Raw genomic sequence first — 17,047 nt, forward strand, 5'->3', positions numbered from 1 at the left:
GGAGACTGTACTGGACAGACACATTAAAAAAATGTTCACCTCCTGAAACCCGTTTTCAACAACAGTGTCACTCAGGATGCATCAAAAATCACGAGTATGACAGAATTCCAATATTACAGTGTTCTTATGTTTAACTACTAAGCCACTAAAGTCGTTTTACTTAACACCTCCATATTTTTATCCTTGGACTCTACTAGAGTTCCTCTGCATGACTGACAGCTTAAAATAAACTTATTTAACTTATACTGTGCCTCGTTGCAGCCCCTCAGTTAATCCTCTGTCTGAAACAAGCTGTTTTAGCTCCCTCCACTTTTCCTTTAAGCAAGCTTTTTTCCAACTGACTACCCCTTGCAAACAGAGGGTTTGAGCAGCAGGTGGGTGAGGCTTCTACTCACAGCCAGAGCTATCTGCTCTCATTGACATCATACGGAGCCAAGAGTCAAAAAAACCTGTGTGACTTGGAGTGTTCAAACATTCTGTAGCCAGAGCATTTGGCTCACAGGGCTTACTTGAAGATATGCAAATATCAGTGTTTGAAACTCTGGCCGTGTTTAATATGAGTATTCACCAATGCAGTGGATCATGTGTGCATATATGCATAATATAACCAAAGTAAGAAAAAGCATATTACATTTAATCCTGGACCTAAATTAGTCTCCTTTTATGTCCCTACCACCAAAGGAAGTGATGTCTGTAGACGAGGAGAGCACCTCCTGTTACTGTCTGCTGGAGGCCCAGAAGTGCCATGTGCTGTTGGAGCATCCAGGTCGCTACGCTCTGGTGGGGGAGCCGCTGAATCAGGAGGCAGGCAAGCGTCTGAGGCTGGCTGTGTTTGGTAGTCCGGATGCCAGCAACTCTCTGGGCTTCACCCTCAGGGTTTACTGTGTGGACGACACACCCCATGCATTTCAGGTAAGAGGGAAGAGAGAAATGATGAAGATCAGGAATATACTTGGTCATTATATGAATGTAGGTGTTTCCTACATTAATAATTTTATCAATAAACCTCAACTCATACTAGCATACTCACATACTTACATTTGCCACTTGATTACTCAGTTGATTTTATCAGTGGAGCACCACTAACTAGTGGCTGAGAGCGCCATTGGATGCTCCACAAAGACACACAGTATGCTCCATTTTTGTCTTCTTTGTCTATTTAAAGACTGTGAAAGTGACAGAAACAATCTAATAAGTCTGATGTAAACAGCCTGCTGCTGAGTTATTAAGCTCCTGTGCAGTGCAGGTGCAGGCTAGTTTTGTTCTGAACTGAAAGTGACAGTTCCACCTAGTAAAGGGCTGAATGTGTTACTGATCTGAAGGCAGCCTAAACAACATCAAAAATGAACAGTGATGCCTTCACTTATTGCTAAAAAAAAAAAAAAAAAAAAAGCTAAAGTGCCTTTGAAGGTTGACTCATTTTCCTCCTGTTGTATGTACTGAAGTGGCTTTGACCTGTGACGTATTCACTTATTCATTGACATACTCATTGAACTGCATTCAAATGGTAATAAGACTGCTTAACTTCACAAAAACAAAATAGATTCATGATTTTCCCTTCATGCAACATCAAGAGAAGCACACACAAAAAAAGAAAAGACAAAGAAAAGACAAACTCTGTTTTGTTTGAAATGGCCAAACTTGTCTCAGTGGTACACATGAAGTCATATAAAGGCTGCTGAACATCAACGCGGCTGTGATTTAGCTTAAGGCTGATGTCATCATTCCAATATGCTAATATTTAGCTAAACAGAGCGTTGGAGAATCAAAAATTTTGACCAGATTAATGGTGACCTGCAGAGTTATAACTAAAGTAACAAATTCAAAGTATTTCCCTTGTAAAGTTAGTGGTAGTACTACAGGAAAAGTTCAAGTCAGGAGAATTCACCTCTACACCTACATGTACATTCACAGAGTTATGCTGCTAGCCTGCTGACCAATATTATTTCCTTAGAATTGTGATGTATAATGAAGTCTGAATAGATTATGTAAGATGTAAAATATGCTGCAAAGCTAAATGCAGTAGCCTGGGTTCCACTTTGACCTGTTAGCCCTCGGTGGCTCCCTCTCTCTTTATTGCTTCCTCTTCACTGTACTATGTAATAACAGAAAAAACCCAAAAGATGAATTTTAAAAAACCTCTAACTCTCACTGCCTTTTAAACAAATAAAATGCCTGAATTTTTATAGCATGATCACACATGACAGCATAGTACCCTTCATAAAAAAAAAAGAGTTAACGAGCCTAGGCTTCTGGTGTCCCACTAATAAAAATCTTCCCCATTAGATGAAATTCAAATCTTCTAATGGTGCAGGATCAGGTCTGGAGATTAAATGTATTTTAATTGTAAGTTAAAAGAAGGTGCCAGTTTTAAAGTTGGAAAGTTGCTGGTGGTTTTGTCTAGAAGATTTGCTGTCTGTAAGAGTTTTTTTGTGCTCCACTGAAGATATGTTCTGTAACATAGCCGCTGGGAGATGCCTGATGACTAAGAGACAAAGAGGGACTTTTAATTACAAAGACAACAGATGCTTCAAGGTTGCGTCTCTGCCCTTTCTTTAAGTAATTTAATTTGCTCTCTGTTAATTAAATGTGTTTCAGTATTGCATTCCATGTGACGAGTCTTAGAATCAGACACAGTCTGAGATGGTGCATAAGTTCACTGGTGTGCTCTTGAGTGATGAAAAGTTTGCCTTTCTCCTCGCAGCGAAAGCCAGACTCAAAAGTACAAATGTACCTCTTTGTTAAAAGATGCTGCAGTTTAAAACACGACTTTTTCAATGATTGTTTCTTTCCTGTTTTAATTAAATTATTCTGAAGTTGTGCTGAGAGCTGTCCCTTAGCCACTAGGCCTGCTTGAATTTTTTGGCTCCACCCTAGAGGCAGAATTCCAAGTGAACAAAGAGAAATTGGATGTAGGTGCCAAGAGCCAATTTACTCCACCTCTCCATCAGTCAGACTTGGTTATTTGTTCATTTGTTCTTTTTTTTTTGCCTTTGTTTGTGCTCCATACGACAAATAATTTCCCCTGTGAGCTTGAAGCAGGAATCGATCAGGTTCAAGGCAGCCTGTGTCGTTTGCATTGTGCTCTTTTTCCCACCCTTCCCTGCAAATCCAAGATACAGAAGATGTAAACACAAACATGCAAGTCGAGCACACGCCAGCACATGCACGCATACAGAGCCATTCAATAACAGAGTGAAATTTGATGCTTTTGCTGCTTTAGGCGAATAAATTTCCAGAGACTGGCTCTGAAAGCTCCTGAATATTTTAGTAATTTTATACAATTAGCCATTCTAATGTATCTCTGTTCATATGTGCAAAAGTCAGCTGTGAGTCGCTGCCCCGGATGTTTCCAACTACATGCATCGTTAACACGTAAAAGGTGGCAGCAGCTGTGTACCCTTCATTTTACTCTGTCTTTTCATCTGTTAAGAATGCTGGGAGGCATACATCAGTGTGAGCACCCAGAAAATGCTCCATGAATTTTAAAAAAATACACTATAACAAGCACGGTGGCACGGTGGTTAGCACTGTTGCCGCACAGCAAGAAGGTCCTGAGTTCAATTCCACCATCAGGCTGGGGTCTTTCTGTGTGGAGTTTGCATGTTCTCCCCGTGTTTGCGTGGGTTCCCTCCGGGTACTCCGGCTTCCTCCCACCGTCCAAAGACATGCAGCTTGTGGGGATAGGTTAATTGGATAATCCAAATTGCCACTAGGTGTGAATGTGCGAGTGAATGACAGTGCGAATGGTTGTCTGTCCCTGTGTGTTGGCCCTGCGACAGACTGGCGACCTGTCCAGGGTGTACCCCGCCTCTCGACAGCTGGGATAGGCTCCAGCGCCCCCCGCGACCCTGAAAAAGGATAAGCGGAAGCGAATGGATGGATGGATGGACACTATAACAAGAGAAAACAAAAAAATGTTGAGGAGTACAGCAGATGCAATAGATCAATTGTGGAAAGGTCTTAAGACAAAAACGGAAAGGAAAGCTGCGGTGGACTTAATAAACAGTTTGCCCACAAAAACAGCGATTGCGGACGAAAACCTCGACACAGGGGTCAGTGGCATCTCCGTCAGCATCGAGAATGCAGAAGCATCACAATCTGCTCAGAGGAGACTGTGAAAGCAGCATCAAGGAGACTCGTGCAAAAATAAATAAATAAATCAATAATTAACTATTTCTAAAGTGATGGAAAGCCAAAGTATGGAGAAAGACAAACTATTTCACCGCATCAATATAACACGGATCGTGTCAGAGCATGGCTGCCTCTGGTAGCGGCTCATTTGCCTTTATCGATGATGCAGCAGATGACGGCAGCAGCAGGATGAAATCTGAAGTTAAATTTTGTCTGACTGCGTACAAAGAAGCTCTCCCAGTCTCACAAGACTGTGGCCACCAAACACACTGGCTGTGAAACCAAAGCTTTTATCAGTGACAACTCAGACCTCACCAGATTGAAACCCTTTTGGGCATTTTACCTGGAGAAAGAAGATTGAAGAGAGAGCAGCTGTAACAAACATCAGCTAAAGGCAGTTGCTTTGAAAGCTTAGAAAAGCATTTGTTATGTCAGCGGCTGTCATTGCGTCTCAGGGCTATGCACTAGACATTCCCACTGTTATTTCCCTCGACATTCATTTGTTAACTTACCTATCCACACCTAAATAAATGGGGAACCTACGCAGTCTGTCTCTTTTTTTTGTGGAGCACAGTAAGTTCCTGTCACTCTGCATATTAATATTGTTATTGTGAATTTTCTCTCTGCTTTGAGGGAGCTTTTAGTATTTTTAGTACCCACTCAGTCTGGGCACTTTTTGAAAGCATAAAAATGATGTTTTTACATTCATGGTCACAGTTGCTCTAAAAGAGTGCAAGCCCGTCTGGCAGGGGAAAAAAAAAAACAGTTTTTCTTCCACTTTTTTTTCCATTTGAAAAATAAATATAATGTTTGGTCACATTTTTCAGACTGGTTTTGGGGAAATAGCTTAAAAGTTCTAGTTCAAATCTGACTGTTAATGCTGGAGATTACTTTCATCAGACCATTGCTGTTTGGTCAATAATTGTCAGAAAATATTCACAAATTTCTTTAAATTGTTCATTTTCTCCAACCAACAGTTCAAAATCCACAGTGACTTAATTCAGTGTTAAAGACAAAGACTAAGGTTGATGTAGTTGATGATTAATTTGAATCAACTAATTGTTTGAGCCGTTCTCAGTTTCTTTCATTCTTCCCTTTTTCAACTTGAACTTTTGGCTCTGATTCATTGGTGCATGTTTTCAAATCTGTGCTCTTTTGTCTTTATGTCTTTTTCCTGACACACTGACACTTAACAACCTTTTTTCCTGTACTTTGCTAACCCATACCCCACCCCTGGAAAAAAAACATCTCACACCTTTCCTTATCAGGAGGTGGCAGTGGGCGAGCGCAGCAGGGGCGGGCGGCTGCTGGAGGAGCCTAAAATGATGCTGTTTAAGGCGAACACTTTCAGCCTCCAGGTATCCATCCAGGATGTCCCACAGTTGCTCTGGAGCATCAAGCCTTTCACCACCTGCCAGGTAAGCACTTCCTGTTTTCTATCATTTCGAGTCAAAAGCAGGACATGTGTTAACTGCGTGTGCATGTTCAGTGGTTGTCACGGTCATGCACAATGAAGGAAGCTGTGCACCTTCATCAGCTTCCCTGTTTTTTATTTGGTCATATCAAAGCCAGAGGACAGCAGCAAGGGCACAGCAGGGGATCACTACGGCTGGCTATCTCGCCCACACACACCCCCTTACAAACTTAATTATGACTTCCAGGCAAGGCATATACACACACACACCCACTCTCATATCATGCTTATCTTCCTTGGGGTCTCCATGCTGCATGTTCTGCTCTCCCCCGTGATGTTTATCCCACCAGTGACATCCTATTAGCAGAATTAGCCTGCCATAATGCCCCAAGTATACTAACTAGGATTTCTCAGGGAAGAGCCGCTGTGAGAGGGTGCTGCAGGGAAGACGACGACAGGCTTTCATTCAGACACTACTCTCGTCTAAAGGAGGCTTTTATAAGAGTCTGTCCCACTGTCTGATGGATCTGAAGAGAGGATGATTCATCTGTAGAACAGTGTTTTTGACCTGTTCTTACTGCACCACTGTCTGGGTTACACAGTAGTTAGTAATTGAAGGTGAAATGGACCTTTTAGATTGCATAGCTCTGTTACTTTTAGTTTTTTCAGTTATTTGGAGGAAATGTAGTGCGAGCTGCCCTAATACCATCATCACAGCACAGCTCCTGATCCAACAGGTTGCAGTTACATTATGGGTTTTGTATTAGGAGTATTAAAATGTGGAAAATTAAAAATAAGTTAATGAAGTGTTTGACGGCAGTCGTGTCGTTATGTTGACCATCTCTGGACTTTCAGGTAAGTTTGGTATTTAGTTGCTTTATTAAGAATGCTCGTGCATCTGTAACTTAAGCATTTTTTTCTCAAGCAGTAATTAAGTTTTTGCACTAATGATTGTAGCCTTTACACGTGGTTAGCAGGACGTATTTACATCCTGAGGGCTCTAACACCCACCGGTGCTCCTTCTGATGGGTAGACTTCTTGATTAGGCAACATCATCGATTGGCTAAAGAGGCTGCTCGTTCAGTCTTAATTAATCATGTAAACAGCAAAGCGGGTGGCAAAGCAGGATTCAAATAACAAATGTCTTTAGTGGGGATTTAATGAGTGTGTTGTCTCCACCAGCCTAATCCTTTCATCATTATGTTCGTCCTGTCCGCCCTCCCGTCTCGCCTCGCTCCGCAGGAGTTCTCCTTTTCTCAGGTGTGGGCCAGTAACCAGCATCCCCTGCAGTGTGCCTTCACTTTGGAGCGATACAGCCACTCCTCGTCACAGCTCTCCTGCAAGATCAGCATCCGACAGGTCACGGGCAAGGAGCAGATACTACAGGTCTACACGTCTGTAGTGGAGGTGAGTAGCACTCAGAGAAGGTGTGGTGCGTGGGCAGTCATGCGGCCTGTTAATAGGTTCTTTTACTGCGCTGAATAACTCTTGATTTGATTTAAGAGCTTGCTTAATGAGCCTCTCAGGGAGCTTTTCAACTATAGATTGCAAAGTCCTTGTCTTCACGTTGAGGAGGGGAAACTTTTTGCATCAAATCACCCTGACATCTCTTACTTTTTGTCTTGCTACTAGAATGAAAAGGGAGTGGTTCCCTTTTTCACGCAGTCGGACTGTACCATCACCTCGCAGACAGGGTCAAGGGCCTTTAAAATCCCCCTGTCCATCCGTCAGCGGATCAGCACCACCTTTGACACCGCAAATGCCAACGGGAAGGACTGGCAGCTCCTGGCTCAAAAGCTCCACATAGACAGGTCTGAGTTTTAACACTCTGAATGCTGCATTTCATTCTCGTGCCTCGCTGCCATTTACATACTGCTGAGTCAAATAAAAGAGCAGGTATGTTTACTTTAGGTCCGAGGAAGAAAATAGAAAATGTTCCATAATGTAAACACTGTTCCCACTGTGAAGACTTTTGTTTAAATCTGAAATTTAGACACCACGTCAGAAATGATCTTCTCCAGCCTTCAATAACATGCCACACCGCCAGTTTCATTATAGATCGTAAAACACATGCAGAGAAAGGGAGAAATGTTAGGCACAGCCAGAATACTGTAGAGAAGAGATGCAGTGTTTTGTAGAAATCTGAAGAAAGGTCTCCGACTGCTGACAGGCCAGCCTCTGGCAAGAAAATGTGTTCATGTTAGCACTTCTCATTAGCAGCATCTCTGCATGTGCTCCGTCCTCCAGCCTCTCGAGAGGTTGTGCCAGGTCAGTTATTTGCGTAGGCTGTGCAGGATTTCAGTTGTTTGGTGATGGGGTGATCTCTATTTGTGCTTCAAAGGAGAAGTCAATAATCAAGTGCTTATAGCCACGAAGATTTAGATCTGTACACCCAGCTCCATCAAGTACTTGAGGAAGAGAGTACTGACAGTGAGTACACTCTCCATCTTGCCAGTTGGAGAAACACGAGAGGGAAAAAGTTCACTAAGAAGCTATGACGGGAAACTGTGTGATTATGGAATTTCGCTTCAGCTGAGTCTGAAAACAAACACCTGTGACTGAGAAATGGGGAAAAGGATTTCTGAGCTTTTTCTACCCATCCAAACACACCAGGAAGCATCTAATGGGAATGTCACCTAGTTAAGCTGATTGTAATTATTTCTCTAAGTGTGTGGGAACATCAGCATACTGAGGTGGGAAGTAGACTGGCAAAGACAGGGAGAAGGCAACAAATGAAATCCCATTGTAATGAAACAGTGCACTCTCTTGGAGAGGTGCTGTAACAACATCAGAGGAAGAAAATAGGTGGATATTGAATTTAAAACCTGTTTTCTCATAAACCACACAACAAAGTGTGGCTTAATTTTATTGTTCTACTGGTGTGTTGTATTGTTTTTTTTTTTTATTGTTTGTTACCATTGTTTAAAAAATAAGAGTTATATGTATCCAAGGATGGTAAATATGGAGCTGCCAGGCAGGACTTGAAGAGGAAGATTCATGGAGTTGTTGAAGGAGACACGCAGAGGGTTTGTGTGGCAAAAGAGGATGCTAGAAATAGGATGAGATGGATGGCAGATGATCTGCTGTAGCGACCCCTAAAGGATCGCACAAACCCATGTGAATCAAAACAGAATGCAATGATTCTCTTAAGCCCGTGTTATTAAAAGTGGAACATAGAAAACATATGAAATGTGCCATTTTAAGACAAATATTGGCTCATTTTGACTCACTTTGACAAAAAAGTGTGGACAGGGCCATGTTTACCACTTTGTAGCATCCCCTCTTCTTTTAATAGTCTGTAAATATCTATCTAAATATCTATTCTTGTCTAATAGAGGATTTATAATAGTTATCAAATCCAAATATTTTCAGTTGGTGAAAGGTCTGAAATGCAAGCAGGCTACAAAGTTGTGATGTATAGATGCAGTATGCACGACCTTCTCTGAAAAGGTTGTAACCTAGACGGGAGTATATTTTCCTCTAAAACCTGTACATACCTTTTAGCACTGATGGTGCCTTTTCAGATGTGCCAGCCCCTGAATTGGATGGATGGATCAATGGATGGTAAAATGCCTCAGTTTGAACACTTGATATGTTTGATATGTTCAATTGTAAATAACACAAGCTTAAAGGGATTTGCCATTTCGAAGGCAAGAAGGGTCTAATGAAAGATTAGACTGAATAATCCCAAATCCCTGTACCAATTTCAGGCACAAAGCTCAGGATATCCCAGCTGCTGCAGCTTTGACTCCTCTTTTTAGTCTCATCTTTTGTTCATCATGCCTTTTTTAAAAATATGTACTTAGAACAAGCAAAATTACCTTAGTGATTTGCATTGGCATCCTTGGCATAATAACTGCAAAGTGATTGCCTCATTACTACTTCACTTGGTTGTTATCCATCACCAATATTATAATGTTCGATTTTTCCTGTTCTGCAGGAACTTGTGCTACTTTGCATGTCAGGAGAGCCCGTCATCAGTGATTCTGACTCTATGGGAAGCCCAGCACCCGGATTCTGGGGACCTGGACTCTCTGGCCAGTGCCCTGGAAGAAATCAGCAAGGTTCATTCCCCTAAGGCGGTCTCTCTCAGCTGCAGCAAAGAGGAACGGGACTCTGAATTCACAAAACTGGCGTAGAGTGGCTGTACGAAAATGATGAAATGATGAAAATGATGAACCTTTACTGCATGAACATTTATGTTCAGGTGTAGTAACTAACCTACAGTGAGGTGGAGGAGATGCACAGAGGCCAGCAGGGCAACTAAATTTTTGACTGTTACTAAAGGAACACCTCTGTTAAACCAAATGAACCATAGAGGCAGAAGGAAATCAGGAAATGACCAAGAGATGTGTTATTAGGAGGCACCAACAAACTTTGGAAAGGCATCTCAAATTGACACACAAACACACACACATTCATCTTTCATTGAGAAATGTCAACTCCTGATACTTCTGAAGACCAATTTGATACCCTGTGTTAAAGGATTACAGAAGCCTGTGAAAAGAAGACAAAGTGTGTTTTAAGGAAGCTGCCAATCAGGTTGGTGCCGTGACCTCCCAGGATTGGATGTGCCGGTACTTGCCCTCAAACAGTCTTCTGGGCTGTCAAAATGTTTAGTGTAATGCCATATTTTCTTTATGTCACTGACACCTCATGCTTTTTTTTTCTTTTCTGCACATATTTCTGCTGAAGCTTTTTAAAAACACAAAGAAAAAATGAATATTGGCTCTTTATTTTGTCAGAACATCTTATTCCACAGTGATCAGTATATAAAAGGACCTGGAGTCCACATGCTAAGGAGATGGAGATTTATGAGAAATTACTTTTTAAATGCCTTTGAGAGTCATTTTACACACTTTTTTCAGCTCAACAGACAGACTCCACTGTCAAAGCACCGACAGCAGAGGAGGGTAACTCACCCACCACTGATCTGTGCCTCATATAGCAATGCAGCCAGAGGTCCATCCCTGAGCGTCTCTCTTCTTAATTTGGAGGAAAATTACGTTTTACTGTGAGTGACCTCATAGCAGGCAGACAGTGGGGACAGAAGTGTGTAAAACAAAAACAAAAAAAAAGATTTCTGGAGCATGGAGATGATCAAATACCAGGAAATGGTTATACAGAGACACTTTGCCATCTCTTACTCCCAATACTTCTGTACGATCTTCCCAAGCAGAGGCAGCATCCACTCGAAAAAGAAGATAAAAAAAAGATACCCTGATCAGGAAGCTCCCACATTCGGTTGCTCCAGCTGCCCCCTCAACTTAATAAAGTGACTTTGTGTTGAACTCTGCGTTGGCACTCTCTTTTCATGTGCTTAATGAATTGAATTCTGAAAGGCCAGACAGCCCACATGCTGCACAGTGGTAGAAATCAGTCCATGTTCAAAAACTCAGATAAGAGATTAAGCTGAGTTTCAGAAAGGTGTAAAATATATACATATGCACTATTTGAGTTTGGACGGCAGATCATTGCCATGTTGGTGTTGCATCATGCAGCTGTTTGAACTCCATCTGAAGAGAAGTATCTGTCAGTCTCTTGGTTCTAACCCATCATATTTGCCTAAATTAGTAACCCCCCTTGAAAGGCTCAAATATTTGTAAATGCCTAAAACTCTTGATGGATTTAAATTCTTAATGAAGACTTTCTGCAGAGTTCGTCTGCTCAGTAAGACCCTGTGCTCCACGGCACTCCACAAAGTTTGACATGGTTTAAACATTTTAAAAAGCAGCATGTTGAAAGAGCACTGCTTTCTTTCTTACTTTGATCCATACTTTGGCATTTTGAGAAATTCAGCCATCGCACATAGTTTACCAAGAATGTTGAAAATTTGACACTACAGCCGGTAGTCGCTTAGCTTAGCATTACAGCTGAAAATGGAGAGAAATAGCAAGGCTTGCATAGGAGTAACAGCATGTACCCAAAGGTACCTCTAAATCTCAAGTACCTACCTGTAAAATTTGATTATAAAAACATTAGATTACATGCAGGACTATATGCCATTGCTTCACCATGTATCTTTAAGCTAAAGGCTAAGTTTATTGCTAGCTGTAGCCAGCATCAACATTATGAACAGGTTCTGGGAGTCCAGGCTTACCTAGTAAAGTCACTGTGTCCCCTCAGCTGAATTCCACAATTATACTTCAACTGCTCAACTAATTCATCCAATTTGGTAATGAAAAGCACATTTGCGGTAACCAGGATGACTAAGGAGGACACTGAACCCACAGGCCTATGGAGGTCAGGTCAGGTCCTGAAACTAAATTGAGATAATTTCAGCTTGTGCAGCTAGTTTTAGCTAGCATGCGCCTAGTCAAATATTGCAAAAACACACGAAAACGTGTTGAGAATACTGTACGCTCACAGTCCACTTCGGCACCAAGAGAAAATGCCTCTCCTGATATTTTTGCACTTTTATAACTCTAACTACATTTTTCTCTGAGTGTACTATGCATATATCCTTCCAAATATGTATATGGTGTTTGGGAAGTGATGTGAGCCGAAAGCCCCCTGCTGGGAGGGGGCAAAGTTGGTTCCCCATCCAGTTGTCATGGTCTGCTATTGATCCACGTTGGCTGTATCCTTCCACAGACAAACTAGTGTGCAAACTAGTGAATTTCTCAACATGTGGAACAGTTCTTCTATTTAGCCTCCCAACCTTGTAGTCAAGCTGGCAGAAAAAGATGCAGATTGAAGTGCTCATGCTGGCTTCATACTAAAAAATGTATTTCTTATTGATTCGTGCCATCGTGGAAATAGCACAAGAACATGCAGTACATTCAATAACTGCTGGGAATCTGTTTTCAGTTACCCACGACTGCTCACTGAAAATAATGCAAACCTGTACACGGTTAGCAAACATATCCAAACCTTGTTTTTCTATCTGTCTGCATCAAAGAACAGCACAGAATAAGTTGGACTGATTCTCCACTATTAGCTAAAAAGTTGCTGACCAAAGTTTGGAATGCAGTCATGAATGCAGAAAATTTATTGACAGACCCCTTCTTAGTAGTCGCATGCTGAGTCAGACCTCTTAAGTTTAGTCAGGATCTAAACTTAGCATTTAAAAACACAGCTCACAGTACAGTAAAGATATATATTTATAAATCTATATTTTACACTTGGATGTATCTTCTGAAGAGTGTAAAGTGTCCGTTCCTGTCTGTTCAGTTTTCCCATTCAGATTCCCCCATTCCCAGTTTATAAAAAGTGTGAAAAGCAAAATAACATTACGATCTGGCTTTAGTCAGCATGGTGCTGACTAAAGGCAGATCGTAATGTATTTTTCATGTCTTTGTAATGCTGTTGACATCTATTACCTGCATATCTGCTGAATGAGGACTAACAGCAGCGGAGTTCTTGATTCATCAGTTACGGCTCAACAGCTGAACTCCATTCACTCCAAAACAGGTTTTCTCAATTGTGAGAAAACCACATGGAGAAGATTTTTGTCAAACTTCAGACGGAATATAAAGAGTTTCAAAATTAGAATCAGGTCCCAATAGTGAACAAGTGAAGTAATAGAAACTGATGTATGAACAAGAAATGAAATTGCTCCGTGCAGTGCTGTTTTTCTACAGCAGCTGCATTATTCCCATACTTGCTTCTTCTGTTTGCCATCAGGAGATACTTTCCATTGCCACAAGAACGGGGCCAACTTTTAGCATGCTCACATATGGGAGTGCAGGAATCATCTGGAAGAACAATCTTACCTATTCAAAGTTTGGTGCAGGGGATCTCCAGCAGAGCTGCACCGTTGGCCTGCGTTGCTAAACATTTTTCTGCAGTTGCTCACCAAAGAGGGAAAAAAAAAAATCTAACACATACCCCACTGATACATCATCATTCCCTGAGCTGACTCCTTGAAAATGACTTCTGATGAAAGGCTGGATCTGCCCTGCATCCTCTGCAGGCTGCTGTGTGGCAAATCATTTCTATTAGCTTTCAATTTTTATGATTTTTTTTTTTTTACCGTATTTACAGATGTATCTTAGCTCGGGTCTTTTTAGATCTCAAGATATACACACCATTCCAGCCATCTATAGCCTTCTATAGGGCAAGTACTGGGAGAAAAACATCACATTGAGAAGAATGCATAAAGGGAAGGAGGGCATGCAAAAATATGTGTGCTTGAATTGATGAGAAATACAGCCAGAGATGAGCCTTTTTATAAAGAAAACAGTCAGTCGCTCTGGTACTGCTGCTCCACCTTACACATTATTATTATGGAAATATCAGAAAGTCTAGCAGTAATACAAACAGCCTGAAAAAGGCCATTTCTCCAAGCTGAGCATCTTGAGAATGCTGCAGTGGATGGGTGAAAGCTGATGGTCTACTGAGCAACCAAATTGTATTCAAAGAAAAGGACTGTGAGTCTTGATTGAAAGGTTGACCCACAAAGACGGGATATAGCCAGTATTTACTGGCAGCACAGAAAACCACCGAGCACCTGCCAATGAGCAGTATCCATTTTTCTACATCAGAGTGGAAGATACTTTATTAAGTCATTTTGTCTCCATGTGGAATCAGCATTACTCTGCTCTCCCTAGTTTTCAGTGAGCTTTCTAGTCAGGGAAGGAACCACACGATGCTATGCAGCTCTCTAACAAACAGTGACAACTCTCTGATTTATGCCACCTCGCAAAGATTTTGTGGACACTGCTTGAATTAAAAATGACTTTGGACATTTGGATTTTGTTTCTGGAAACTTGTCAGACTTTTTTTGGCTCAAGATTTGGACAAGAAGGTGTTGCTTTGCCAAATGTTCCCCTTTTCCCAGATTGTCCACTCAGTGTCTCACATACCTTGAACTTTGGAGATTTTTCTTTAGTGAAAATGTTCAAATGCCAAATTTTTCCATCTTCTTTTACTACTTCCAGCTTCCCTCTCGCCCTACATATGCACACGTATACACACGCATACAGGAGTCACAACGAAACTGAGAAGCTTTACAGTTACCCGTGTTGTGCATCACAAAAATGAGTTTTCTAACTAATTGTGCCTCTTTGTGTGGGTTTGGTGTCATAGGAAAAATCTGTCCAGAATGTTTTATTATTGTTATTATTATTATTATTATACATCATATCAAAGGAACTAATTTGTTAGTTGCAATTTGTTATATGCAAGCTGTATTGTTTGATGCCATGCACATCCATCTTATATACAGTGCAGAGGTGTTTCCAGAGAATACTGAAGCATTCAAACCTGCTAGCTCTGATGCTAAGACGTGCAGTGGTGATAAGCTAGCTAGAGATTGAGGATGCGCTTTGTGCCCATCAGTGTCCTTTCCATAAACTCAATGACTCAGAGTGTACATGTGCGACAGTGTGAAAGAGAGTTGTGTGTATACTTTAAAAAGCTGTATAACGTGTCCTTGGAGAATCCAGCCTACAGTAGTGCTACTATCTCAGCTTGTTCAGAGTGTGATGTAAAGTGTTTGGGGGTGTTTTTTTTACTGCCTACTATCTTAAGATCGACACCTTGGGAGAAAAACAACAGATCACTAGATGCTAACTTAAGTAAAATGATCTGAGTTCATGAAACGTGGTGACAGTTTCAATCAAAACTTTCTCATTTTACTGTTTTTTCTTTTCAGTTGTTTTTTTACTTCTGCTGCTGCCTTTTAAAATTCGAGTATCCTACAAATCTATTTATTGTATCGAACAGCTGGGTATGTTCAGTATCTATTCAGAAGGTTCTGTATATAATTTATCGCATTTTCTGTATGTTTAGTTGGAAACATTTCAATGCATTTTCTGTGCTAAACATTTGAGTTAAGTGCTATATGAATGTTAATGTTGAGAACAGTCACTGGTGATGTTCCTATGGGCCAATTCTTTGTCCTTTTTCCCATTTTTTTTCAAGGTTTTGCAAAAATTTTCAAACTGTATATACTGTATTGTGTTGAAATAAATATGCAGTGAAACGGTATTATTTGTTGTTGCTCTAGGATACAATCAGTTTCCTTTCAGATTAGCTAAACTGCCCTAAATCTGGTCAATTTATTAGGTACCTAATCAGCCAATCACGTAGCAGCAACTCTACTTCTGCTACTACTCCTCTGGGTATTTCAGAAGATGCTGATCTACTTCCACATAAACCTCTCTACAGTTTACAGAATGCTCTGAAAAAGAGGAAATATGCAGCGAGCGGCAGGTCACTGGGTAAAAGATCCCCTGGTGATGCCACAGACTGACCAGGCAGATTTGTGATTTGGGGTAAATAGAAATTCAAATCATCACTTGTTACAACCGATTTATGCAGAAGAGCATCTCTAAATACATAGCACATCAAATCTTGAAGCAGATTGGCTACAGAAGCAGAAAACCACACCGGGCACCACCAGGAAGCTGAGGCTACAGTTCACACATGCTCACCAACATTGGACAACAGATGATTGGAGACTTTGCCTGGTCAGAATTTGGCATCTATAATATGAAAGCATGGATCCAGTCCACCTTGTAACAGCAGTCTTTGGCTCTTTAGCACCAACTATGTATCACAGCCTAGCCGAGTATTTCTGTTGGCCAAGCCAATCCCTTTATGACCAGTATAACCATCTCCTGATGGCTGCTTGCATCACAATTATTTGTCATGTCACAGAACTCCAGGCATGTCAGACTGGTTTCTGAGTTCACTGTACCCGAATAAGCAAAACTGAAAGTCATCACTAGAATAATCACAAGTTAAAAACAGAAATGAAAGCTTCAAAGATGTCACTGGAAATAAAGCGTGCGATTACCTGAAAAAAAAAAGAAATCCAAAAAGCAACCAAGAAATCCAACAAAATCAAAACTTCAGGCATAACAATAAAGCAATTTGCAAAGAATTCAAAACCGCCAAAACAACAAAAAACCTGAGGATGATGACAGGAAGAGCTTACAGAGAAGGATAAATTCGCTTTCTTTCACAATTAACAAACTTGTTTTGAAGGATTTTATAGTCAACATAGAAAAAAAAGTATGAGGCATTTGTAAACAAGCTTATTGATAGACACAGCAATGCTGCATGCTACATCCTAACGTCTGGATTCTCACATGCACAACAACAAGAGCAGCAAGAAAAAACTTTGCTGCAGTACTACTTAACAAATAGCCGCTAACTTTGCTTAGCTTCATTGTTTGGTAGCATTTGCTAATCACTATGAAATAAATGAACAGATGGATAAACCTTGACCGTATAATAGCACGAGATGGAAATTCAGGGGTAATTCCAGTAAATCATTTTCACTCAGTGCTGCACTGTAACAGTTACATAAATATAAAGTGTTGAAATTGAGAGCTTCAGCAGACAACCATGAGTAACACTTGAGTATACTGAGTTGAGACTACTGATGCTAGTTTATAAAGCGGTAAATGAATGAGAACTCATGCTCCCATAACACTGAAATTAAAGTCCGAATTCATTTAAACCCTATATACCGCTGCTCTATGTGAACATTAATATTAAACATTAAACACTGCTGTGTAATATAGAAGCCTAGTTATGTAAAGGATT

General features: G+C 40.8%; 1 protein-coding gene across 2 annotated transcripts in view; it reads left to right on the plus strand.

The window, feature by feature from the left end:
• Nucleotides 1–15,481, plus strand: part of LOC102790292 (netrin receptor UNC5D-like) — a 204,851-nt gene extending 189,370 nt beyond the window's left edge. For both annotated transcript variants that reach the window (XM_087843880.1, XM_006796863.2), the window contains 5 exons: nt 682–912; nt 5,403–5,552; nt 6,791–6,955; nt 7,181–7,359; nt 9,489–15,481. In XM_087843880.1, the coding sequence (XP_087700006.1) occupies nt 682–912; nt 5,403–5,552; nt 6,791–6,955; nt 7,181–7,359; nt 9,489–9,687 (924 nt within the window). In that variant the 3' untranslated portion in view covers nt 9,688–15,481. The remainder of the gene's footprint in view (nt 1–681; nt 913–5,402; nt 5,553–6,790; nt 6,956–7,180; nt 7,360–9,488) is intronic.
• The last annotated feature ends 1,566 nt before the right edge of the window (nt 15,482–17,047 follow it).

The sequence above is a fragment of the Neolamprologus brichardi genome, chromosome 7 (genome assembly GCF_056152115.1).
Source record: "Neolamprologus brichardi isolate AB-2024 chromosome 7, ASM5615211v1, whole genome shotgun sequence".
Lineage (NCBI taxonomy): Eukaryota > Metazoa > Chordata > Actinopteri > Cichliformes > Cichlidae > Neolamprologus > Neolamprologus brichardi.